The sequence below is a fragment of the Halichoeres trimaculatus genome, unplaced genomic scaffold (assembly GCF_033239565.1).
Source record: "Halichoeres trimaculatus isolate MK-OKI-2021-1 unplaced genomic scaffold, fHalTri1.1 fHalTri1_scaffold_8, whole genome shotgun sequence".
In the NCBI taxonomy this organism is placed as follows: Eukaryota; Metazoa; Chordata; class Actinopteri; order Labriformes; family Labridae; genus Halichoeres; species Halichoeres trimaculatus.
This window is the reverse complement of record NW_027437186.1, coordinates 30,127,063-30,153,881: the sequence shown is the minus strand read 5'-3', so window position 1 is coordinate 30,153,881 and position 26,819 is coordinate 30,127,063. Positions and strand designations below refer to the sequence as shown.

Sequence of the window (26,819 nt, the reverse complement as noted above, 5' to 3'; positions counted from 1 at the left end):
TGCTGTCAGGATTGAAACTCCAGCAGGAGAAAACTGACGATACCAGAGAGAGTATCACAGCTGCATAAATACTGTAAGTTTGTGGATTCTGCTGAACGGAAGACGTCACTCTTAAACCTCTACTCCCTGGGAGACCCCCAACACAGCGTCTGATATTATTGTAATAATACTGCCAAAAATATTAAAGGGACCACTTAAATCAGAGTCAATAGAAAACCAAAACCATCAACCCGTTAAAGGCTGGATTCAACATCACCCTGCAAGTCAAGTTAAAATTTTAAGTCGCAGGCTCGGGGTAATTAAACATGGGGGAATTTTATCACTGTAACTTATAATGTGACAACGTCTGGGCATGCTCCTGAAGAGTCAGCATGATCCCCTCCCAGACCTGGATCAGGGCATCAGCGAGCTCCCAGATAGTCTATGGTGGTACTTAGTAGCATCAGATGCTTGAAACATGATAGGTGCCTTGTTGGAATTCAAACCAGGCTCAATTCACCAAGGAACTGCCAACACACTACAGCCACATGGGGCCAGGCATTGTCCTGCACCAGAGAAACCCAGGGCCCTTAAATGCACGACAGCTTTTAGTACAGATACTTCATTTACAACTGCAAAAGTCATTGACCAAGTTAGGCCCCTACTGCAAAGAAAGCCTGAATCCTCTCCTGCAATTGCATGAAGCTGACACGTGTCGTCCATTTTTTTAAGTTTGCACCATTCATGTTTGTCATGTTCAGCTTAATTTTGTGTTCACGTTGCCTCACATTTCAGGTCACTTCACTTCCTGCCATTGTGATTGTGATCCCTGCCCCTCATTCCACCTGTATTCCATTACCTTCTGTATAAAAGTCAATGTCTTTACCCTTTTCCTGTGCTGGTTTGTCTAGTCAATCATTTGCCATCCTTGCTACCTCTCATGTCCTCCAACAGTATTCTTTCCCGTTTGATTAATTTTGAATTACGAATTTCATACTCTGTTTATTTGTTGTGACTTTGCTTTTTTTGTTTATGCCAGAATAGCTGAGATTTTTTAAGCCTTTTTACTCGTTAACAAAGAGCCTCTTTTTGTTATGAGCTGTGCCTTTGGGTCCTTCCTGACAGTCCTTGTCAAAAGCCAGAATGCATGAATGAGAACAGGTGGAAATAATGAAACAATCGTGGTTGAAATGTTCCAGTGAAGCAGCTGAAGAAACAGAAAAATAATTGCAAAAACAGGCAAAAATACTGCATACTGTATTAGAAATAATACTTTTCTGAGAATTAAGCCAATAGTTACAAGAAAATATTTCAGCATATTAAATGCTTTTCAGTGACAAGGTTGTTTAAGTGGTGTATTGTACATTTTTTAATGAGTGTTTTCTTTCTATCAATTCTTTTTTATCTAAATCAAGCAACAAATATTTTTCAAAAGGTGGTAGATGCTAAAAAAAGCTTCAAACAAAGTGATTTATCTTTAACTTTAAGTTTGAAAGCACCGCTGCATAAATGAATTGTTTTAGTGCATCGTTCCTGCAACAATGTGTCCAGACTGGAAAAAAACAAACAGAAATGTCAACAGGGTGACAACGATTTCTTCATGCACTGCCCTTTGCACACAGCTCACTTGCATGACTTTGACACTGATGCAAAAACATATTAAAGAACCAGATACCAAACTCCCTTAGAGATGCTTAATCCAAGCTCCTGCAAAGTCTATAGCATGTGTAAGATTTCATATTGTAAGCTGACGGAGATTTATTTTCCACAAATATCTTCCTCATCACTGATTCTTCCACAGCAAACCCAGCCCTGACTTTCCACTCTCTCTGCCAGAAATGTGTGAGACCTCTTGGAACTCATTGGCGCTGTTATAAGGGTGTAACTTATACACTTTCATGACCTCAGCTGCGTCCCGTAAAGCTCAAGCAAACCGCCACATTACAGCGGACAAGGTCAGCCATATCATCACTCTTGCTGTATCGACAGCTGCATGAAATTGTTGTTCTCACAATATGGCTTCTGTAGAGTCTGCAGAAAACACTTGTGCCAATTTATCTGAAGATGCAAAAGGATGTCTGCTGTGAATGTAAAACATGCAGACGTTCATATGATCACTACACGTGTTTTGATTTGCAGAGAAAACAGGTTCCATAAGACTCCTCTGCAATAGAAGAGGCTTTATCGACAAGGAGCTGAGCTTTCCTTTAAAATATTTCAAGACATGTGCCTGTGCACTGGCATCAACATCAATACTCCTTCAACTGCTCATGATTTGGACTTCTTCTGCGCACTGTTGTGTAACGAAACCGCTTTAGCCTCCTCTTAAAGCTCCTCTCACATATCACAAGTGGAGGGAGCTGTGCCATTACGCGTTATTTCATATTCCATGTATCACAGTTCATCGGCAGATATGTCACCCCACGGTGAGCTTAACATCTTCAGTGGATATAGGTCCAGGATTAAGCCACCTTGCGCATGCAGGAATGATCCTGTTTACTGCCTCCACAGCCATCTTCAGCAGAATGGATCACTTTAGTGAAATGAAATATCTAAAGGGTATGATTTCATTCTGGCGGTGTGTTCTCTTTTTATTTCTGAGAATAAATCCCAGAGCTTCTTCTTCAAACACCTGAAAATACCTCAGGTCAGGCTCACTTAAAAAAACAGACAAGATCAGCCGTCACAGAGAGTGGAGGTTCCTGTTGACAGGGCACACTCTCCCACACATCTGTTGGTCTACAATCTTACTGATGACAATATCACAGATGGTAAAAAGCAAGTAACGCATCACTTATCCAGTTAAAAAAAGGCTATTGTCTTTATTTGAGAGGAGCCTCATTTTTTTTCCATAATCGTTTTGCGACTCGTTGGATGGGCGGGCCTCAAACACCAACGCCCATAGCCCTGCCTCTGACAGGCCTCCAGAGGGCTGGCTGTTTCAGTGAAAGACTGAAATAATGAGTTCCTAAATCACCAGTGAGAGAGAAACAGGGATTTTATTGAGCTTTAAATCATGAAGAATAGTATAAAGACTTTCAAAAAGCTCTCTCAGAGCTCTAAAATTGTGTATTACAGCAAGAAGGAAAAGTGGGTGGTCAAGGATTAGAAAGGAAACTAGTTGGGAGAAAAATTACGTTCATTATGTTTATTCTCAAAAGGTAAAAAGAAAAATGAACAGGGAACTAAAAATCTAGCTTCTCAGAGCTCTGTCACAAAAGACTATAGAGAAGAAGAATAACCCCTTCACCTTCTGTCAGTCTTCACCTCCTCTTTTTACTATCAGCTGCAGGTGTGTGGAGCCACCTTACAGGAATGTAAACACCCGGGCTTTGGCCTCCGTAAAACAGACCATTCATAAAAATTCCTCTATATGAGCTACACTCACTGACCACTCTATCACATACACCTATCCACCTCAGCCTGCCTGAGTATTGTTACTGAACATGTGCTACCTATATGAGCACAGTCTACCCATCTTCTGATGAATACTTCCGGCAGGCAATGGTCCATGTCACAAATCACCTCAAACTGGTTTCTTGAATATGGCAACGAGTTCCCTGTACTCCACTGGCCTCCACAGTTAACAGATCTCAATCCAATAGCACTCCTTCACGATGTGGTGGAACGGGAGATTGTCACCATGGATGTTCAGCCGACAAATCTGCAGCAACTGTGTGATGCTATCATGTCAATATGGAGCAAAATCTCTGTGGTATGTTTTAAGCAGCTTGTTGAAGCTATGACACCAAGACTTAAAGCAGTTCTGAAAGTACAAGGGAGTCCAACCCGCTATTTGCAAGGTGGAGCTGATAAGGTGGTTTTTGTGTATTTATGAGTCAATGGTTCAACTGTTTTTGTACCGAGCAGTCAAAATAGGCATTTTAATACAGGTCTTAATGGCTCTTCATGGTCTTTTGGGATCAGCCTCAAGTGGTCACTCAAAGAACTGCAGTATTTTGTACTTTGGTGTGAGCCCTATTATTTGACTCAAGAGGTGGCCACATGTTCTCAGCCTTCACTTTTTGGAAAGTCTCTTGTCATTACTTTGACTTACTTTGTCACTGTTCAGATAGAAAATGATTGATGCTCATTGATCTACAATTCTCTTTAAAAACTATGCAAACTGACTCATTGCAGCCATTGAATTTTGCACAGACTCTTGCTACACACACACACACACAAACAAAGCGAATCCTTTATTTGCATTTAATTTAAACTTGTTTATGTACATGGTATTTTGGCTCCACTGATTCTCTTTTGCTATATGCCGCTAGTAAAATTGTACTGTACCTTAAAATAGTTATCACATGTGTATTTTCATTAATTACTTCAGAGTCTGACTGAGGTTGTCAAAAGGTCTAATTCAGCCGCCAACCGAACAGGTCTGGAGTAGACGGTTACATGTTACCACAAATACGTATCAAACTATGTGAGCCATTTGTTTTTCACCCAACAGAGCAGAGCTTGGCCAAGAGGACATAACTGAGACACTCACAGCTCCCTCTGCATAGACAGCCTGATCATCGAGTAGAAGTTGCTAGTGCAGTGACAAGGACATGATCCCTCACTGGCTCCCCCCCAACGAATACTGCCAATAGTGCCCAACAGGAGGCACCTGGCCAAACAAGAGGCACCGCTGCTCGTGTCTCTGCAGCAGCACCGCTCTCTGCGCCAACCGCCGGCTCACTCGCTGGTTTAATTTGATTTTGAGATTGCTTTGTTTTCTGTGTTGCTGAGATGGGGTCAACACAAAGCGAGCCGGTGATTCAAACCAATGATGTTGGAAAATCATCTCAGAGAGGGGCCATGGCAGATTCAATAAATCACAAACAAGAAGGAAAAAGTTACAGCTGCTGCCTTTGCTGAGTCTGTAAGCCACGCAGTGAAATCAAAAAGAGTCTAAAACTAAAACATGTATTTTTGGAAAGTTTCAACTGATTTTATGATGATCACAGTGATAATGTTGGTTCATAACGACAGCAGAGATTGTTTATTCATGACGCTTACCTTCTGTCCTGGGTTTCCTTGAAGCCCGACCTCCCCCAAGTCCCCCTGTGACAAAAAAAACACACAGAACAGTTAGTGAAAGGTCTCTCGTTCACACATTAGTGAATCGCTTTATGTAGGCTTGTCATTTCATCGGCCGTGTTGCTGCTACAGCTGTTCCACCAGTTTGAGCTGACACAGACACTCAGCAGCTGCAGAACGAGGTTTTGTTTCTTAACAACTGGAAAGCACCAGTATGAGCTCCTTGTATTATTCTTATAATGGTGTTAAAAAAGAAGGAACACAAGGAGGTTGTCTTTGTGCTTTTATTTTCAGGTCATTAGAGGATAACTCAGACGAGGTGAAGAGGACAGGGAAGCAGTTTTCCACATCATTGTTAAAAGAGAGAAGATGGAGGTAGATAGTGTTTCGACAATTAAGCTAACACAGAACTCGCTGCGAGCAAAGAATCTAATTAACCACAACGCCCATTCACGGTCACATCTTCATTACAATCCCTGTTTGTTTGAGCTGGATGGGCTTGTTTAGGAGGAAGAAGAAATTGTCTAAACAGAATAACTCAGACGCCTCATTTATTCTGTGGCTTATGAACTTTTTATTCTACCTTTTATTAAGGACAACTTTTCCTCTTCACATTTTGTGTAAACTTAGTTTGAGCTGTAAAAGTGAATATTTGAATATATTTCGAACACGGTACAACATCTGACGGACTGAGAAGCAATAGAAATGAGCCATAAAATGCAGCAATACACTAGCAATTAAAACTTTTGTCCAGTTGTTAAAGAAATTCAAGCAGTTTAATGACAAAAGTTTAAGTGCAAAGTAAGAAGAGGTTAAGAAAAGTTAAGGTTACCCAAAACTGAAAACTAAAGAAGTTTGACAACTTGAAACAGTGCTAAGGTAATGGTCTGCAATGGATTGATCAAGACGTGAAAGTTGATGTCACTACTTTCTACAGGTGTCCCAGGTCAAATAAAGTCAAGTCAAGGTGAGCTCAGTGAGTAGAGTTTCCTTCAGACATTGGTTTTATAAACTCTGACAGGAGGAGGTCAACGGAATCAAAACAGAACCAGAAGACAAGTTTCTGAGAGTAAACAGCATTAAGCTTCACAGCTTCAAAGAGGTCATAGTTTCACAGTCTCAGTTTCAGTTACTGTGAAGAGAAGACTTTGAGATACAGCTTTGACAGGCCAGAAAGAAAGACAGAGTTGGTAGAAAGAAATGAGGCTTGCCTGGGCCATCAAACACCACTAATGGAATATTGAAGAAGAAAAGTTGGAACTATGGAATAATGAATCAATGTCTGAAATCACTGCTACACATTGCTTCATCACGCAGGATTTTTGTACCCTGAGCAATGGGTACGCTAAGGAGTGCGACGTCAGTGTGTGACATCAAATGTAAAAATGGAGGAGGACGTAGTCTGGGGCTATTTTTCCGGATCCCGGGTCAGGGACTTGTACTTGTACTTGTAACTTTACAGAGTGAGGGGCACCCTAAACCAAAAAGGCTCCCACAGTATTCTGCAGTGCCCATCATGCAGTACCCTCTGGAATGAGCCTGGTTGGTCAGGGGTTCATCCCACAGCAAGATAACGAGCCAAAGAAGTCCAAGGTGATAGTTCGCTTAAAAACATGAAGTGCACTTCCAAACCTTTGAGCTGGTCTGGGATGAACTGGAAGAAAAAGTAACAGCAAAGAAACCTGTAAATGCCCAACTTTTAGAGGAACTTCTGCTGGAACAGAGCTGGGAAAAAAACTTTTAGTTTAGAATGGGTTCTATGATTTATTTTTCAACATTAGCTGTTTAATGTCATATACTTTCATTTCAGAGAATAATAAGACAATAAACTGCATTGTTTGAAAAAAAAAGGGGGAAAAAAAAAGAGGGGTGTTCTAGTTCTAACTTTTACCTGGCAGTGTTGGAATGTAAGGGCCTGATTTACACAAAGTTTGCAAAGCATTTGAACTCTCGAAACGTGTGCAAATGCATCAATAAACACTGTCTAATTTACAAAGGGTGCATCAAGAACTGCGCTGCATGAGCAAATAGCATTTTTGTGCACTGGTGCTCATCTTTGCAAATGTGTTCCTTGAAAATAACACTCATACAGGTGCTAACAGCCCTGCAACTTATGGTGAAATTTGTACCGTCTTCTAAAGATACTTTCTGTTTGCTTGCTACAGGAAATAATTTGTATAACTGTGAAATGATAATAATAAAACAAAATGACAACTGTTTTATCATCAAGTCTTCATCACAAAGTCAACAAAGTTTCTGTTTTGACAGTCAGAATTGCAGAAGTAACATTTATTTTTGATGTAAGAATAAATTGTCTTCTTTAGGATGAGCATATGTTTGGCGTAATAGTGCAGGCGTGCAGCGTGTGATGTGTTGTCAAAGCAGCAAACGCAGTATGTCATTCACTGACATCATCATTCAGACTGAGGGCAGCAGACATGAAGACAAGAAAATGTCACTGATCATTGAGGAGGAATTATTACTCCTGTCTCCTGTGATTCGATGTTGTTTTTGTGCCTCCTCACTGAGAGAAGTGTTTTATTTCCATCCGTCTGTGCAGTTTATGTGAAACGCCAAACTTTGACACAATCACATGAAGTAATTGCTTTTCTCTTATTCGCACCGACCTTGTAGCGCATTAATCTGTCTGCTAAATTATGGTAGCAGTGAACTTCTGTTGAAGCATATTTAATTCATATTGATCTCTTAATTTCCAAAAAGGGTCCAGAGACTGTGAGACAGGCTGCACTCTTTTAGATTTACATTATAATACATTAGCGGGACGAAGAGTCAGAGCAAAAACTCTTAATAAGGTAAGCTCTTGAGACTTTCAATTACCAACATGAGAATCTCAATCTGTTCAAGATTAAAAGCAGTCAGAGTATACCTTTTAACAATTTAGCTTGACTTTGTTGAGATTAATCAAAGACATCAGGGCAATTAAGAGCATTTAAAACAGCCGTAATGAGAACTGCAGGCCAATCATTGTGACCTAGAGAGACGGACTTCTTGGGGAAGTGTGTGTGTGTGTGTGTGTGTGTGTGTGTGTGTGTGTGTGTGTGTGTGTGTGTGTGTGTGTGTGTGTGGATTACTTTGGCTGTGTAACTCCAATAGAAAGTATTACCCTGCATTACAGTGAGAGTTTGATGGAGGATTCTAATGCAGTGCAAAGGGATTAAACTGCTATGATTAATCCAGAATCCCTCAGGAAATTAAACAGATAAGGATTGGGTTATAAGAATGCAGCTTACTTGAAAGGAAATCCATTTTGTATGGCCTTGCACATAAACCCTGGTATTACTAGATTTACGGCCACTGCATGTACACGCAGAAGAGGGAAAACAAACAGACATAATGGAGAAACTAAGCATCTTCCCTTTTACAACACTCCCCATTTGTTGAGGGCCATTTGCAGCCCTCCTGCTCTTATGTATTTTCAATTAGCACCTTCTAATTGAATCCATACTTATTGCACCTCGAAAGCAGAAAGTTCCAGATTATTTCAACACAGTCTATAACTGAAGAGATGGTCGGTATTACCTGCATATCAGTATCAGCAGATAAAAGTTCAGGGTTCAACAGCTTAAGCACGCAAACAATGAGTTTCAGCACGACAGAAGAAGACAACAGAAAAGCTTCAAGCAGCTTTGATTTGGTGCTGCTACTTTTCAGTCCCTGCAGGTTGGTTACAAAACTTTTACCCTGATACAGCCCCTCAAATCTGGATTGGGTATCAGTGGGAGAGGATCAGTCCGAACTTGACACTAAGGTTAAACTATGATTTTGTCTACAGAGTATAACATTTTATAATTGAATAGTAATTTCTGTAAGTTCTGAAGCATTGTTACAACCAAACTGCTTTTAAAATATTAAACACTTATAGTTTAAATAAACATCAATCTCATTAATTCCACATAAACTTATTTTTTCTCTTTTACTCAAAGAAAATGACCAGTCTTGTCCCGCAGCAGAGCATGCAGGTAATTATTTAGCATTGGCATCGGTTGATACCCAAAGCCCAGGTATCAGTGTTGGTTTCGGGACCAGAAAAGTTAGATTTGTTATTGTTTGATAACAAATGTGATACCTGATGATAAGTGATCAGTTCACTGCAGTGTTACGTGCTGCATAAACATCAGCAAACTCTGCTTCTGACCAAGAAAAATGTTTTCCTTTAGGGGGCGATATAAGAAAAATATGTCACGATTGCACATTTTATGATCTAGTTACTTAAAACCTCAACTAGGGACAAGAGTTAGAAATTAGCACTCGCTATAAACTCTCTGTGCAACACATCAGATTCATGCTTTGTTGTGAACTATGTTAAACTGCATTGTCCCTATCAAATAAATGAATTCAAATTTTTTATGGATTTTAATATTATCAGAATTCTTCTCATATTCAGACTATATTAACCTGGAAACAATATTTTTAGCCTTAAATATTTCTGATTTCTATTTTTTTTTCGGCACCATTTCATAGCTTTAATCCATTCTTGTGTCCTCTTGAGACTCTAACATCACTGGAATGCTTGCTCAGTGACAGGCTCCTTCAATGTCAGACAGTATAATCACCAGAAACACTTTTACTGTCTTCTTAACATGCAATAACTTGTTGTTTTTTTTACTAGTGCAGTGTAGGATTTTAACACATTCAATACCTCACCACTATCTTATTGTTCTCTTTATAGTTCTTTACCTTTTTATGTCATCAATCTGTGCACATCTTGCAGTTCTTTGTTGGTTATGTACATTTTTCTTGTAGTTAAATTGTTCCGTACTTGTTTCTTATTACACATTGTATTAGATAGATGCTGGATATCCTTTGTCAGAGCAAACAACTTTAACAGTAATCATAAAGCACAAATTTTTAAGTGTGTATTGAAAAAAGCTAGAAACCAAAGGAGATTTGTAAAGGTAGACCTCATAGTAGGGCTGTTGTATTAGATTGTTTTAAATTGCAATGCTGAGTGTTATGTAAAAACTGATCGATGTGAATCCTTCTCGTCTGTTTTGTGCTGGTGCCATTAGGAAAACAGCTCCAAGGAATCAGCTCATGGCTCTGCTTTCACTATGTGAGGCTGTGCAGTCGCTCCAAAATTTCTGACATGCCACAAATTCATCAGACCAGCAGGGAGCAGCTGATCAGCTCTAATCCCCCTCTCCTACACTATCTGGCAAACAATGCATGATCACGCTGAAATCTGGCTGCAAAGTTGGCTGCTAAATTTGAAAGTGAATGCATTGAATTTAATCACACCTCTGCTTTGGTTTCTGGTTTCTTTGTCTTTGTTTTTGAAGCACAATACCACTCATCTTTACCCTGTACGAGCAGTGTCTCCTCTGTGTCCCATATTTTCAAGTCTAAGAGTCAACATGGGACATATAAAACATTCTGTTTTCTTCTGATCCTTTAATTCTTCCTGAGACGGCGTAAAGGAGCGTTGGGTTCAATATCCTTAGAAAATGAGAACTTCAAATGACTGTGTTTGTTTTGTGTTATTAGCTCACCGTGCCACTTCACCAACACTAAACGAGGAGCTCGGAGCTGAATGTGAACTCCCTGATCAAGATTTTCCTTAACTTCATTGATTTACTGTTGGAGCCTGTAATAGGATTTGTTATGAATTTTGCTGTTCAGTAAGTAAACAAATGGTGCCAAGTATTGATCTGTTGAAGAGCTGAAATTAGATTTCAGGTGATAATGGTGTGAGTCACTGACTCAGAGCAGAAGACATGTCCTGAGGAAAGAAGAGAGGAAAATAACAGGGGACCTGTGTGCTTGAGAATCATGTTTAAAGCACTTCAGACAGCTCAGTGATGGGCAGAGGACAATCTGAAGATGCTTTTCTGAACACAGGTGCTCTTTATTTGTAGGCCACTTTAGGAAGTTCAAAACAAACTGTGCTACTTATAACGTTGCCTCCTCCTCTTAGTGTGGTTCTATCAATTACCAGCAAGTAATTAATCACCAGCACACTGAAAGTGCACATACAGGGACACATTACAGCTTCAGAGCTGATCCCTGCCAGGACAATTAAGAGTCGTTAGAGACCAATTACTACACATTTACAAATCTGATTAATACAGCCTGTTACTAAACACACATAGCTTTTGATTTATGAATGTATGGTCTGGTGTTACAAAATGTGGCAACTTTGAGAACAATTTTCAGTTTGAACAAACCATAAATGTTTTCAAGAGTGCAGGAAAGGATATCAGAAACTTCAGCAAAAACATTTTAGTCAAAAACACCCTCTCCAAAGGTTTAACCATCTATTACCCAGTGGAAATGTAGTTATGCAGATGGCTCCACAAGATGCTACCTGTTAGCCACCCACACACACATTTTGCCACAGTAGTGGAAGTTAGTTGGTCTCCATACATGCAGAGAAGAGGAACAAGTGCAGCTGCAACAAGCTCACAAGAGAGTAAACATGTCGTCACCAGTGCGGATGTTTTTCACATTTTTAGAGAAGGAAAGCTTGAGTGCAGCTCAAGCAAAATGATTATAAGGTTTTAAGAAACTCTTTTTATAACTCACTTGAAAGGTCATCATCAAAACAAAGATGTATTGAAGAAATCCTAGCTTTAAGAGCTACAAATGACAACTCAGTCAAACAGAGACAAACTCACTGGATGTACAAAGTTTTCTCCAACCTTTTTCTTAATTTTTGAAGTGAATTTTTAAGGTGAATGCCTTTATTCAGTGAGGACAGAGTGACATAAAAAGGGGCTGTTGGTGCCACTTCAATACTAGGCCTAACTTGTTGGTGGTAGAGCAGTGGTTCCCTAAGCAGTGGTTTGGGAATGGCTGTGGTAGAAAATTCAACTGCCTGTGTGCAAACATTGTCATGTAACATGAACTATTCCGCCTTTACTGATACTGTTATCCTGGGTTAGGAACCTTGTTTTTTCATTTTTAAATGCATTAGTGGCCTGTACTTTGGCAACTACTGATGCAGAGGCCAATTTTCTTCAATTAACTTCACTCTACTAAATATACTGACCTAAAACGCCAAGCTAACATTATGGTTTTAGAAAAATTGTTCCTCATTGTTTCATTCATAAAGTGCACAGCTCTTAAGTCAACCTTTTTGAATTTGAAAAAGTAAAAAAAAAAAATGATATGGATGGAATATAGCACTCTACAGGTGCACAGATTTTACATTCCTCTGTGTCCCAGCTTTCTAGGACTAAATGGTTTCCTGGGACTAAAGTCTCAGAGTCATCCTCCCTATCTTAATCCCACAGTCACATCACGGTAATTAGGACACTGACCCCAAAAGCCATCTGCTGTTATCAGGCGAACAAGACCACCTCCTGTTTATCCCAGGAATTCCTCTCATAGCTGAACTCAGTCTCTGCTGCCTCTACAACAAACCTTACAGGCAGCTACAGGAGGGTTTCATACTCCAGAGGACTGAGGGGAAAACATTTTTTTTTCTGTCTGGTGTTTCTTCCATGTTTTTCTGCTGTCCACCAATCAACACAACACCTACAATTTCCAGTCACATGCCATATACCATTTACAATTGCACCTGTCTGTTCAGCTGTCACAGAGGAGAGAATCCTTCTCTTTTTGAAATGACTACTTTTCCAATGATGGGATGGATGTATGATTTACCAATTCACACATCTTAGAGATTTGAGAAAGAATTTGCATTGTGAAGGTAATTGCAAGGTAGAGAGAAGTATTCCTCCTCTTCTGACAGCAAATTTATGACAAGTTATTGATCTATCCTTCAGGTACAAGGCTCTCTGTGCTGTTACTGGTCAATGCAACCAACAGGGAGCTTCAGAGAGCATCATTCAAATCCAACACTGTGCTCGTTTATACGCAGGATTAAATGCACTCTATGAGCTGTAAAGTGTATTGTTCATATTGAGTGCGACGCTACTTTAACTCCAAACATTGCACCACTTGACCCCTACAAGTGTCCTTAACAATAAACACCAGAGCAAACACCTCTACACAACAACCCAGTAAAGCTGTCGGTACCTTGTCTCCTGTTTCCCCTTTTTGTCCTGGCAGTCCGATCACACCTGGAAGACCAGCTTCGCCCTGAACATAAAGAGAACAACATTAGTGGGATTAAAAGATTTTATGGAGCCAAAACTAAAACGTGACTTTGCATAATGATCTAATCTTATCATGTCTCCAACATAAACCCAGGACAATACTGATACTTTAAGATTTTTTGGATTCCTGATACTTGCATTTGCACAGAATAGCAGCTACCTTGATGTAGAATGTAAAGTTTTTTTAACAAACAAGAATTTTTGCAATGAGACAGAAATGTCAGGTATTTGTTCTCCGAACCCCCTTGGTAAACACAGTTAAGAGGCACAAGATGTCTTCTAAAATCAAAAAGTATTAAAATGTACATACTTCATCAATGGTTGTAAAAACATAGGCACATTTCAGGATCAAATTTTATAAAAAACCATGAAAAAAGAAAATGTTTCCTGTATTTCTTGGTTTTCCCTAGACCCCAAGTGATTAAGTGACTAAGCCAGGATAACTTTATATTTCTTATGCCTTTTCAGGTCTGTTTTTGGATTTGCATATTGTTTTTTCCCATAGCAGGGTGCCATGGATGAGAGGATCACTCTCATACATTTACAAGATTAAAGTCGTAAATTTATAAGAATGAAATTCTCATTTCATTCTATAAGGTTAAGGTTTCATAAATAAGGACTTATTTTATCTTTTGCCACATCAACATAACAAATACAGACCCTGAAACGATAACTAAAAAACTTGGGTAAAATTAGAACGATATTCACAGATTCAGCTTTCCTTGATCAACAATCATCAGTGGAACATTGCTTTTACAAAATTGACAACTCTCTGCAAGCAGTGCAAGGTAGACTGGTAGCTACAAACATATTTTTCACCAAAACAAGCTGTCCTGGGTCGCAGACGGCCTTGCAGTCTGGGTCGCGCCCAACAAGGTTTGCCCTTGGCCAGGTGGCCATGGTTCGTATCCGGCCATTGGCCTGTTTCCCGTGTGTCATTCCTCATTCTTACGCTGCTCCTAATCTATCTACTGTCTTATCCTCTCTTATTAAAGGCATGAAAAAGCTCCCAACAAAATTTAAAATATAAACAAAATAAATACAAATGAGCTTCTATGCAGAGCCGGCTCTTGCTTCAATTAAACATTTGTAAGTAACAACACCAAAAAATGTGAAAATAGAAATACCAAATAACTTCACCCAAGAAAGACATAGTGTCATCATCCACATTTTTAACATCTATGATCTCATGTTTTTATAAGGACATTTCTTAGGTCTTCTGACTTATTTTTTCGTAAATTTATGACAATAATGTCATTGATTTATAACTTTTTTTCTCGTTAATTCATGACTTTGTTCTCATAAATTTATCAGAATAATATCACAGATTTGCTTTTTTTTCTTTAAAGCGGCTCTAATCCTCTGTTGAACAAAACCTAACTGTTTACAGGTTTTAAATTTAAAAATGTGGAGTCTGCACTCATGGATTTTCACTCATGGGACAAGTTCATTTTTTCAACCAATGCAGATCTTTTGAGCAACTCAGGTGCCATTTTTGATTTTTATTTTCTTGTCAGAGGAATGAGGCTTACATCAAGTCCAGTAAGACTATTTTTTTCCTGAAAATAAAACACAAACACTTGCTAAGAGGTTACTTTTTGCAGTGTACTTTCTTTTGGGATTTACATCTTTTTTTCTTAAACAGCCAACAGGGTCCTCATGTCCTTGTGTTCTTGTATGTCCTGGTAAAACCATTCACACCTCCCTTTGCCCGCCCATCCAATCATACCTGTATATCTACATACACCAAGTGCAAGAACTACCTAACTGTCAAATAAGTCTTAATAATGACCCGAAAGTTGGTCCTTTATTTTGATTAAATACAATAATAACTCACTCATATTATACCAAACAGAAAATACAGCCCAACCAGGTAGAGGTGGTGAATTCTTTAGCCTTACAGTAAACAATAACCTCAGCATCAGCCAGCATGCCATGGAAATTTACAGGCTCTGTCACTGGAGACTTACCGCCATCCATAAACCAAAACTCCTGTCTGTTAAACCCAACCTTCGTTTTATTCTGTACTGTAGCAGCACTGAGACGGTTCTTCTGCATGATGCAATACATTTTTGTCTGCATTCTTTATTTACAATAAAAAAATCAGCCTTACACGAAATACAGCTCTCTTAGCTTGTAAACGCAACCCTGGTTTCCAAAGCAGAGGGAATCATACACAACCTCCAACAACCACTTTATCAGTTATTTACTCCTCTTCCTCCTGGAGCCAGGTGTGGAGTTAAAAGGTGCAGATTCTTGTTTTGGTGAAAATTCTGTTTCTGCAGCCAGACAAAGTTTAGAGGTTTTATTTCATACTTACATACTTTTGTTTTTCTGTCTGAGTCATTGTAAATTATATACTTCCACGCTGACAGGCCTCTGCAGAACTGCATCTTTAACAGTCTCTTTGTATGCATGTTTTATACTGACTTTGTTGTCTTTTCTCCCTTTTGCTGATGACAGAAAAAATTGCTCTGTGTTCTGACACAGCACAAACATAGCTTTTGATTCTGCTTTTAACTTAAAGGTTAAAATTATCACAAAAATATGCAGACGAACATGACTTCACCTTGAGTCTGTGCAGCCTGCTCTTTTCAGAGACGCCTTGTGGCTTTCAGGTCTCAATTTGCACTTCTATCTAACATTAAATTCTCAGTTGACTGAATCATTCTGCATTTTCTCACTTTTGTTGGCTGACATAAAAACAGAAATATTTTGTTATAAATGTCCTTTTAGTGCAGTAAAGGGCCTATAAAGGAGCATGTCGAGTAACTCAGTGCAGGGTCAGTTACAATAGACTCTACACTTACTCAATTAGAGGCTGTTGTTGGGGGAATTGATCGTACCTTTTCAGCTGGACAGTGACATCTGTCAATGGACTGTTTGGGCGGCTGAGACAGCATCTGGGGGAGCTGGGCTGTAACCAGGGGAGGGGAAGTCCCATTAAGCGTCCTCGTGGCCTCACACTGGATCGATACAGATACACCGTTTAGACACCTTCCTTTGTCAAGTTCCCACATGGATAAAAACTCTGAAATCCACCGTATTACAGCACAATTTATTACCGTTAACCTGAGCTTTCAGAGGCATATATTCGAAGTAATCTTCTTAATGTATAGAGAAACATAGAAAGTACACAGCAGTCAAACACATAAGTCCTCCTCAAGGTTGTGAGGATTCCTGCAGAGTAACTCGACACTTACATGACAGCATGCTTATGGTGATATGTAATGGTAAGGGGTCAAAGGTCATGTCTCCATTTGGAATCACTGTAACGTAAGCTTATATTGATTCTGAGGCGATGGGAGATCTCTGTCATTAAGTTTCTCTCTGTGGGGGAAAGAAGCATCCAGACGAGAGGAAGGCCATGTTACACTTCAACTGTCTGATCACACTGCGCGGGTTAAATTAAGTCTGTTACTGCACCATGACAACTGCTTACTTCTACAGCCTGTGAAGAAAAGTCTTCGAAGTTAAGTGAAAAACATCAGTCATGCACGTTTCCTTAATTAGTTCAGCTATAAAAGTCAAGTCACAATTCAAACCTAATATTCCTTTTTTCAAGCTGCATGCTGATTCTGGGAGGAGTCTGCATGACGTTCTTGTGCAATCTGCTCACCTCCCACAGTCCAAAGACACGCTCATTAGGTTTATCAGTCTCTGAAACTGGGCCCTAGGTGGGATTGTGGGATTCTGTGAGTGTGTCAGGTTGTTTGTATCTATACACTAGTCCTGAGATTGATTGGCAGCCTGTCCAGAGTGTAACTAGGGTGTCATTGGATCTCTCGTCCAATGACAGCTAGGATTGACCCTTGACCCCTGTCACCTTAAGCAAAAGAGTATAGAGAGAAGATGGATGGGAGAAAGGAGGGATCAAAGGATGGTTAGTGGGTTACATGAATGGTTTGATGGTTTCATTCATGAATCAAAGGTTGGACAGATAAATCAAGGGTAAATTGAAGGACGACTGATGGATTGTTTGATAAGTGATAGAAAGGATGAATGGATGGACTAATGATTTATGGATGATTTATGGATGTTTGATGGATTTAGGTGGCTGGGTGAACTGTAGCAAAAAGGGATGGATAAATAAAAAATAGCTGATGATCAGATGGTTGCATTAACAAATAGAAGGATGGATGGATGGATGGATGGATGGATGGATGGATGGATGGATGGATGGATGGATGGATGGATGGATGGATGGATGGATGGATGGATGGATGGATGGATGGATGGATGGATGGTAAAAAAAATGTATGGACAGATGGATAAATGGATGACTGATGAATGGATGTTTGCATTAATAGATGGATGTACATATGGATGAATGATAGATGAATGAATAAAGGATGGATGGATAAATGGATTGATGGATGAATGGTTGAAAGGATGAATGAATTAGATGGTTGGTTGAATCGGCTGATGGATTGATGGACAAATGGATGTACTGGATGGATGAATGGTTGCATTAATTAGATGGGCAGATGGCTGTATGCATGGATAGATGGTTGCATTAATGGATGGATGAATGCAAATGATGGATGGATGGATGGATGCAAAAACAGATGCAAAGATGTATGGATGGACGATTGGTGGTTTAATGATGAATGGATAAAAAAGAAGTAATGGACAGATGTTTTGTTCAATAAGTGACAGATGAATGAATGGATAGCTGCATTAATGGATAGATGAATGGATGAATTAATATTCTGCTTTCCCTAGTAACTGTGAGCAGCTGTAAACCATCTTTCATGCAACTTCATTTATTTTTTAGATCAGTTCTTTGTGAGTTTGAGCTGAATGACAGCTCAAATAAAGGAAAACTGATTCAGCTTTGAAGCAAAGCAGCACAACATCTCAAATATACAGAAAAAGAAGTGAAAACACATTCAAAGGAGAGTTCATGTGTGAGCTTGTTTTGAGCTTTTTGCTTTTCAAAATGGATCATTGAGCTAACAGTGAATGGAGCTAGCATACCTAAAAAGTGTTTCTTTCAGTCACAAGGAGACAGACCCTGATGGGAGGCTGCTGTATTGTACCACTTTCTACAGGCTTCATTTTTACCAACAATACCATGCCCTTGTCAGGGTGTGTTTGTCTAAAATGCAATTTCAAAGACAGCTCACTGAAAAAAAGTTTGACAATCGCAGCAATACAGGAAAGAAATCTGGTCATGTAGTCAAACTCTAAGCACTTACCTTGGGATCCTGGAGCTCACAGCAGTTTTCCATTTCAGCCATGTAGGGGTCACAGTAGATCAGGATTTGTTTCACTTCAACCTGTGAAAAGAGTTCTCATTAGGAAATAGTTTTGTATTATCTAACAACAGTGTCATCACCACATGCTGTTCCTCTTTAAACGGCTGAATATTCACTGGTTAGGACAGTTTGTTTAACTGTCAGCTGGAGTATCACCGAACCTCATTTCTTTGATTGAAAGCAAGATTGTTCAAAACTCTAAAATGCCAAGAAATGACTCGAGCGTGGATTGCAGCTGCTTCAGCAGAACTGACCCTTACATTTTTTCGGATTTACCGTCTTACATTTTAACAAATCACACGGGCCAAAGAGTCAGCTGTTAATGCTTCTTAAGCCCACTTTTACTCTAAGGCATTGGGTGACCAAACGGCATAACTGACCTAATGTTTGAGGCATCTGTGTGAAAGTGCGTAACACATATGACAAAATAGGGGATTTACGCAGATTAGGAAGATATGTCCTCGCAGCGTGTTTTAAATACTTTTTAAAGGAATTAGGAGTGCATTGTGGGCATTTCTGGGGGTTTAAAACACGATTGAGTGAAACCCGAGACTAAACCAGAACACAAGCAGAAAAGAAAACAAAACAGTGTAGCTTAAGACAAAGAAATAACGTGTTTATGTTTGGGTAAAGTTAATCCAGGACATACATCCACAGGCCGTCCATCCTCTATTCTCGTCGTGATGAGAGTCCGCCCGCTGGGGTCAATGCCATCCCTCTCATCAGTCAGTCTCCTTTCTATTAGCTTGCAGTTCATGTAAATGGAGACGATGTTGCTTTGGACAGAAATGCTCAGCTTGTGCCACTGCCGATCAAAGAGGGCATGTAGTTCACGGCTCTTAAATGTGTAACGTAAGGTATTCTTCAGCTGGCCTTGGGCAGAGAACTCCACCGCCTTCTTGTTGCCATCAACCACAACAGACACCTGCAGAGAAACAAGGATGTTAAAAAAACAGAGAGAAATATTAACAACACTTCTTTATTTTTTACATAAAAAGGTGATTAAAAAATGGAGAGGGCTCACCTGACTGCTTCCTGACTGGTCAAATATCTGCCAAAGATACCAGCGATCCTTTTTGGTAGTTCTCCTTACCCGCAAGGTGGTGACGAGGGAATATTCACTTGGAAGCCCATTAGGGAAAATTGATCTACAAAACAATCACCAAACAAAGTCAGACTCTCAGGGGGTATAAATGATGAAATAAATAAAAACTGAATAATAATAAAATAAATATATTTTTTTTAAAAAGTTATAAAATGAGGCAAATGCCAAGAATAATTTCGCAGTATTTCAGCTTTCAGAAAACCTGGATTAAAAGCATCTCATTTCCTTAAGGTTTATTTTGCAAAACCAATATCTGTGATCAACTTAAAGAGTAGGTACTAGTGCTGCACAATTTGGGGAAAAGGTGCAAGTTGCAATCAGGTGGACAATATTGCGATTGCGATTGTGCTTGCGATTTAATAAAAAAAAGTTGTGTCATGATGAGTCTACAGACTTGGCTGGTTATCATGGAGAAAAATATGAATTGCATGTGCTGACATTGCGATTGCGATAACCTCTTTTGCGATTACATAGTTGCATGTGCTGACATTGCCATTGCCATTGCGATAAACGTGCAGCCCTAGTAGGTACTTTGCTCTATCATACAGTAAACACAAAGTAACAAAGCTTGAGGTTCAGACTAAATGTGCAGATTATTTAACCTCTACATATTCTTGTTTCCTGCTCTGTCCACTGCCCTGACCTTTTCCAATTATAAAGGCACACAAAAGGTCCAAAATAACTTAAAATTAAAAAAGTAAAAGAAAGGCTGGGCATTAAGGAGACTTAATGAGGGTTCCCTGGCTTTTACAGGCAGCCTCATGTGGACACCGAAGGAACTGCAGTCTTTTGGCTTTCGCTTGCACTGAAAAAATCCCTGTGTCTGTTGGAGGTGCTAACGCTGGGCGTAGACAAACAGCTGGATTCACCTTCAAAAGATTTTATCGTGGTATTAAATACACAATAAATAACCAAGCTTAGCTGCGCCCAATACCAGCATAGTTCGAAAAACTAGACAAAATTGTGATCTCAACTATTTCTATATCTTTATTATGTTTTTTGTTATCTCTATTAGACCCTGTGCTACACTGTTTGAAGGCATCTGTGGATTCAGGTTTCCCGATCCTTTAAAGCTCTCAGGACTGAAACAATGAACCAACCAATCAACTTGAATGATCAATAAACATTTCAATACCCTCCTGCTGAGTCACTGGCATAAATAAACCTGACAATCCTGATTCCATTTACCCTGATGAATTTTATACGGTCTCCCCTGTCATTCACATAATGAAAACATATAGAAATTGATCCAAAGTTGCAGAAGCCAATCTTTTCACTGTAGACACAAATATCATGCCCTACACTCATATTGTTAAGGATGCAGCTTTAGGTTTATGGGGATGACCTCAGCAGCTCTATAAAGTCAGGGAATCATTCTGTTTGCAGCTGAAAACATGTTCCAGGGGAAAAGAAATATGCAGAAAAAAAATGAAGGAAAAACAATATCATATTTCAGATCGCTCCTACTATTACATGAATTACAGCTCATCCAGCAACTCACCTCAGCCCGCACACACATAAACACACACACGCTTCCTTCCTAATTTCATAAGTTGAGTAAAAACAACAACAAAACATTGTACCCTTCAAAAAGCCCTAACCCTAGCCCTAACACCTGACTCAGATTAACAGTCAGAAGTGGAGGAGCATAAACATAATAAATCAAGATCAGCAAAAATAATAATAATGCTATGATAAGGTCATTGGGAAGGCAGAGCACAGCCCGGGGGAGGGAGAGAGGAGAGAGTTTCTTCAGACAGGTTGGAAATTAGTTTTCACTCCTATATATCATCTCCTATTCTCTCTGAGCTTCACACCCTCTCCTATTGTGTCCCCTGAATTCAGCCAGATTTCAGCATAAACGGAACATGACTGAAATGATAAATACACCGAGTTAAAGCTCTCAAAAAAATCAAATGTCTCTTTGTGAGGCCAAGGACTGGGAAGGTTACGTGTTGCCCGAGGGCTAAAGGACTATTCAGCCACAAATCAATATAAAAAGTGGCAAGGGCAATTTATAAAAATGAGCATTTATAAAAAAAACATTCAACACAGAATATTTCTCTGCTGCATATGCAGCGACTGCCCATACAAAATGGTGCTTTTCATCATAAATGGCAGGAAATGGCATGCAGGCAAACTGTAAAGTAGGCCTCTAAAACTGTGCATCATACTACATGGTGGGGATATAAGGAGGATTAAGGCTGTTTTCCCAATAATGGAATACTTTATAGGAAATGAATTATAGAATACACTTTCATTTTTTTAATAATTTCTGGCTGTGTTGAATTCTTGGTTCTGATTGATCAGAACATTATAACAACGGCGATTAAGGATGTGGTCACACTGGCAAACCGTACCGTGCTTAAAAATCCCTCGAGTTGTAGCAGTGCTCTCTGTGTCTCACTGTGCTGACTCTAATGAGATCGCACTTTGTGTTAACAGACCCTGCACAATGACGTAGGTGGGCCATGCATGTGCCATGCTGGTTGTACTCTTCAGCAATGGAATGGCGCTGCGTGGGTGAAATCGTTCTTGATTACGGCACAGGTTGAATGGCCAGCGTGACCATGCCCTAACTCTTCAAAGCAACTGAAATGCTTAGAACAACTTGACCATCAAATCAGTCATTAAAATAAGAGTACAGTGCATTTCACCTCTGCATGCTCACACCACTGAAAAAATAGCTTTCCATTAACTCTCAATCAGTAAAAGGTGCAGTCCTGAGATTAAGGAAATAAGATGGTTAGCACATATCTGACAGCAACCTCGGGAGCTACAGGTTCCCCAGATATCTCTGAAAAAGTTAAGCAACATTTTGTCCTGCAATCCAGACAGTACCAGCAAAGCTGGTGAGAGCATCTCTAAGCTGCTGACCACTACAAGGCCACATCTAACTGTTTAACCTTATCTTCACCAGAAAACTAACAACATTGATTTCAATAGAAATGTCCAGTTTAAGGACAAATAGGTTGACTAATGTTTTAAACTGACTGTGCATTCAAATTAATGTTAATTTGTCCTTAAAGGAAGGTGAAAGAGGTGTAACACTGTGGTTTAACTGTGGATTAACCATTTCTTATTTTGTGAAACATTGTTTTAAACATTGTTGAGAAGGGATGATAATAAAAACCAATGCCTAATCTTTTTGAGCAGTATTCATTTCATCTTCGGTGAAACTTTTATATTGTTAAACACAAACTTATCTCTGATTGAAACAACACATTTGAATCATAGCCCTAAATATAATGTGTTTTTATTCATGCATCAGTCCTGAGTAAGACAACTTGCAAAAATTAACTCCAAGATAAGAGATCCAATTTTTGCATGTGACTGGAAGACAGAATAAGAAGCAATTGATTAAAATGCTTCATTCCCTCATATCTAGCACTGATTACAAAATCTAGCATGTGTACAGCCTAAGCCTAGCTCTTTCTGCTCCTTTGGTGCTAAAAAATGAAATAAACTTCATCTGCATCTGATGAACCTGGTATCCATAAAGTCAAGAGGTAAATTAACTATGTGCAAGAAGTAAAGGCTCAGATTTTAAGTGAACTAAATATAGAAGAGAAGTTAAAACTGTCACTATTTATAACGCAGGGTGTTTATCCATTGCTGGACAGACTGCTTATAATAATTAGGGCGTGAATTAAGAATATATCCACTGCTCCAGGATCGGGATCCTGATAGAAATCCTCCACTTTATGTTGTCAGGTGAAGCTTTAGCTTTTTATTAGCCACCATCAGATTATCTGGAGAATATGAAATGGTTAAAATGGCTTTTAGGACATATATATTCCTTTAAAGTAAAAAAAAAAAAAGCAGTAGAGGCCAGAGTTATTAGAGTACTTGGCATAAATTGGCAGAGGTTTCGGTTGTTTTGTTGATTTGGTCATTAAATTACCTCAAAAACAAATAAAATGTTTACCAAATCATTATTATGTCATGATGTCCTATAAACCATAGTATAAAGCCATCATAAGAAGATTTACGTCATTTTCCTTTTTAAAAGGAACACTGAAAATGATGGACTGAACCCCTCCCCTAATCCAGCATATCTGACCACGGTGCAAAATAAAGGGGACAGATTTATTGAACACTCGAAAGAAAGGCTTTGCTTCAAGTTGCAGAATGCATGGGATAAAATTAGTGTTGAAGTTTAAAAATGCTCAACATTTTGAGCTTTATCAGGGGTTCTAATAATTTTGGCCACCACTGTATATGAACAAAAAATGTATGAGTTAAAGCTAGGAATATTTGGTTTCCGTTGGGGCCCAGAAGTTCACACGCTTCTTCCCAAAGTCCCAAACTGACTCTGCTCTTATTTCAAAACACGGCCTGTCTGCAGAGCGGCACACTTGATGTCTAATGGCCTGCAGGGTCAAAGTTCTTGACCTCCTGCTGACTGCCATCTGTGGCTAAACGGCTAACCCTCGGTGTAGGTTGCTTCAAGTTCTGTTTTCCTGATTCCTTGGGAAAAAAGGCTACTCAGCATGTTTAAGTGGGTGATAATGAGGGAAAGAAAGAATCCTGCTCCCACATTAGCTCACAAAAACAACTTAACAACATGGGATTCTGCCAAGCATGTAAGTTCTACTTTTACATGATATTGTGCCATACGGCCTTCTTTTTAACTGCTCATTTAATCACAAGGTTTTGTGCCAATGTAAGTCATGTGACGTTCATATAGCACACAGAGTCTGCAGTGTGAGGAAGCAGGGCCTTGTTTCATGCAAAGTGGAGATAAAGGCACACAACATAGGGCGCACAAATTTCATAGACACATCATGTATTTTATCTAAAAATGTCTTTATGAATTTCATATGAGCCATATTCAGTTTAAAAGCCTGGGAAAGTGTCTAATTTCTAGATTTTAAATTACAAAAATGACACCTGATGCTACTCTGAAAAAGAAGTAAGAATTCCTCTTAAGTTTCTTCTTTAAGGGTAATTTTTACTTAAGCCATTGGCAGATATTACTTTACTTTTTACAAGCGAGTCAGGCATCACTTTTGTGTTGATAATCCTGAAATAAGACATTTTTCTGAGCTTGTTGTGAATGTGGCTCATATAAAGTTGAATACTTTCATTTATACTCAAACTGAAACAATAACACTTGCTTAGATTTTTTGTTGTTTGTTTTTTTATTTTTGCAGTGTCAGACTCAGATTTGATTCCATTTCAATAAAAAACAACCACCTGCTTTCTGTCGTTAAATGTCTTTACTGGTGCATATTTCTCAGCCGAGACCACTCCATGAAGGATTAGAGACAACACTTTGACAGAATGACACAGCAACACCACCCGTCTGGTGGAGAATCTTCCGGAAATGTCTGTGGTGTCCTGGCTTGTTAGAAATCCTATCCAGGAGGATTCTCTTAAAGGAGTCAGAGGAATCAGATTTCTGTCGCTGAAACAATCAAACCTCAAACGCTAGCCTAGTTGGCTCACATCCCCGCTGCTGACACTCAATCCTTTGACCAATCACAGTGGGCCTCAACCATGTTGGTTTACACGCTAAATACATCATCCATGCTAGAGAGAAGTATGTCCCCCTCACAGTGTGAGTCCTGTCTAATCTGAAAGAGCTGTTCTCCTCAGCATGACAGAAGAATTCAAATCCATTTAACGCCTGTGATCTGGAAGACGGATATTTTACCAGCAAAGAGACTTTACGCAACCTGAGTGGGCATGTGTGGAGCAGAGATGAGTCAGGCCATTTTGTTATCCTCTTTCCACTGTCATTAAGTGTTATTGTGTACACACACTTAATGAAAAGATAAGACTGCAGCCGCAACAGGCCACTACTGACAAACAATTTCAGAGTATGTCCTCTGTTCCCATGACTACATGCTGTAAAATTAATCAAGAGTCATTTTCTACCCTCAGTAAACATGGAATTGTTTGAACAAAATGTAAAATTACATTAGTGGAAAATCCCTGTGAAAACAAAAGTTCTGCTCTGCTTTTCAAAATAAATGTCATTTAATCTACCGTTGGATTGTTGTTATTTTCCTCTGCCGTGTTTCTGTCTCTATTATTTTTTAAAGAGCTTCCAGACACTCTCCTCTTCATCTGTCCTGACAGGCTCTCATGTGCCCCAGCATCCTGCCTCCAAGGATCCTGTTTGGACAGTCAGCCTTAATCTGTTTCTTTGCATATCCAAAGTGGCAGAGGATTGATTTGAGAATGTTCAAATGTGAATCAACAAATCTAAACCGAGCCACATTTGAAGGTGGTTTTGAAATGTGACTACAATTGGATTTCTGAAGATGAAATCCAGAGCAGTGGAAGTGTATTAAAGCCGGAGGTGCTCTGCACTTTGAGATAACAGAGTGACCTCTGACAGCGTCAGGCAATGATACACATCTGCAAGTGTTTTGCAATGGAAAAAAGATGCCTGAAACTCTCAAGCTTACACCAGCAGCACATGCAGGAAGGCTGGAAACACAAATTTAATCTTATCGGTTGCAAATGAGTTCAGGAAATCGCTCTGAAGATCTGATTTGAGAAACAAATGTTTGAGAAAAGCATTACACGACCAACTTGGAAAGAGTGTGAAGTGTAGGAAAGAGGCTGCAGGCTGGAGCTTAACCTAAACCTTTGTGGAAGGGGTGTCTAAACGTTTTTCTGAGGGCCACATTTGATTTTATTCAAATGACCAAGGGCGAGCAGGTCTTACTGGCATATTCATTAATTGTGAAAGTAACATGTGAACGCCCTACTTCATAATTATTTATTTGTCAAACATCCTCTAGCTATCATTACAGACTGATGAAATCAAACCTCACCTGTCCCTCAGTTGTCTCTTGATACCAGGTGATAAGTGGTCAGTTTTCTGCCAATTAGCCCTTAGCCTGGGCTGTATCACTCTCCCATTTAGTTTTCTTCTGGTCTTCTGTCCTTTCTCTGTCTGACAGTAAGGCTCCTGTGTCCACCATCACTACAAATTTAGTCGTACAAATCGTTTTAGCAAAGAAAAACACAGATATCTGTGTTTCATCTCTTCTCACTACTAAACTTCGTCAGCCGGCTTAGTGTTGTCATAGAGGCCTAGACGTACAGTAAATCACTGCAGTCCTGGTCGACCCAAACTGGAAGCTAAGAAGTAGCAATTTAAAATAGCCTTTAACCAGCAACATTGGTACTGATAATCTTATTTTAGAGTCTGAATTACAATCAGGCATTTATCTAAAAGGGGGGTCTTTTCAAGATCACTTTCAAACTCCTCACAGCCCCTTTAAAGACGTCAGCTGTGTGAGTTGTTGAGTTTCTGTAGAATGTACAGAGCTTTATTTTTATACAAGTAGATTATGCACAGTCCAGATGTCGTTTAGTGCAAGGTTACTTTGGTTTAAACTT

At 39.4% G+C, this 26,819-nt stretch overlaps 1 protein-coding gene across 1 annotated transcript in view; it reads right to left on the bottom strand.

The window, feature by feature from the left end:
* LOC141795517 (uncharacterized) overlaps nt 1-26,819 on the bottom strand; it is a 161,148-nt gene that overhangs the window by 120,124 nt on the left and 14,205 nt on the right. The window contains exons 6-10 of the mRNA XM_074676421.1: nt 19,377-19,500; nt 19,002-19,277; nt 18,293-18,373; nt 15,938-16,057; nt 4,990-5,034 (exon numbers count right to left, since the gene is read on the bottom strand). Coding sequence (XP_074532522.1) covers nt 4,990-5,034; nt 15,938-16,057; nt 18,293-18,373; nt 19,002-19,277; nt 19,377-19,500 — 646 coding nt within the window. The remainder of the gene's footprint in view (nt 1-4,989; nt 5,035-15,937; nt 16,058-18,292; nt 18,374-19,001; nt 19,278-19,376; nt 19,501-26,819) is intronic.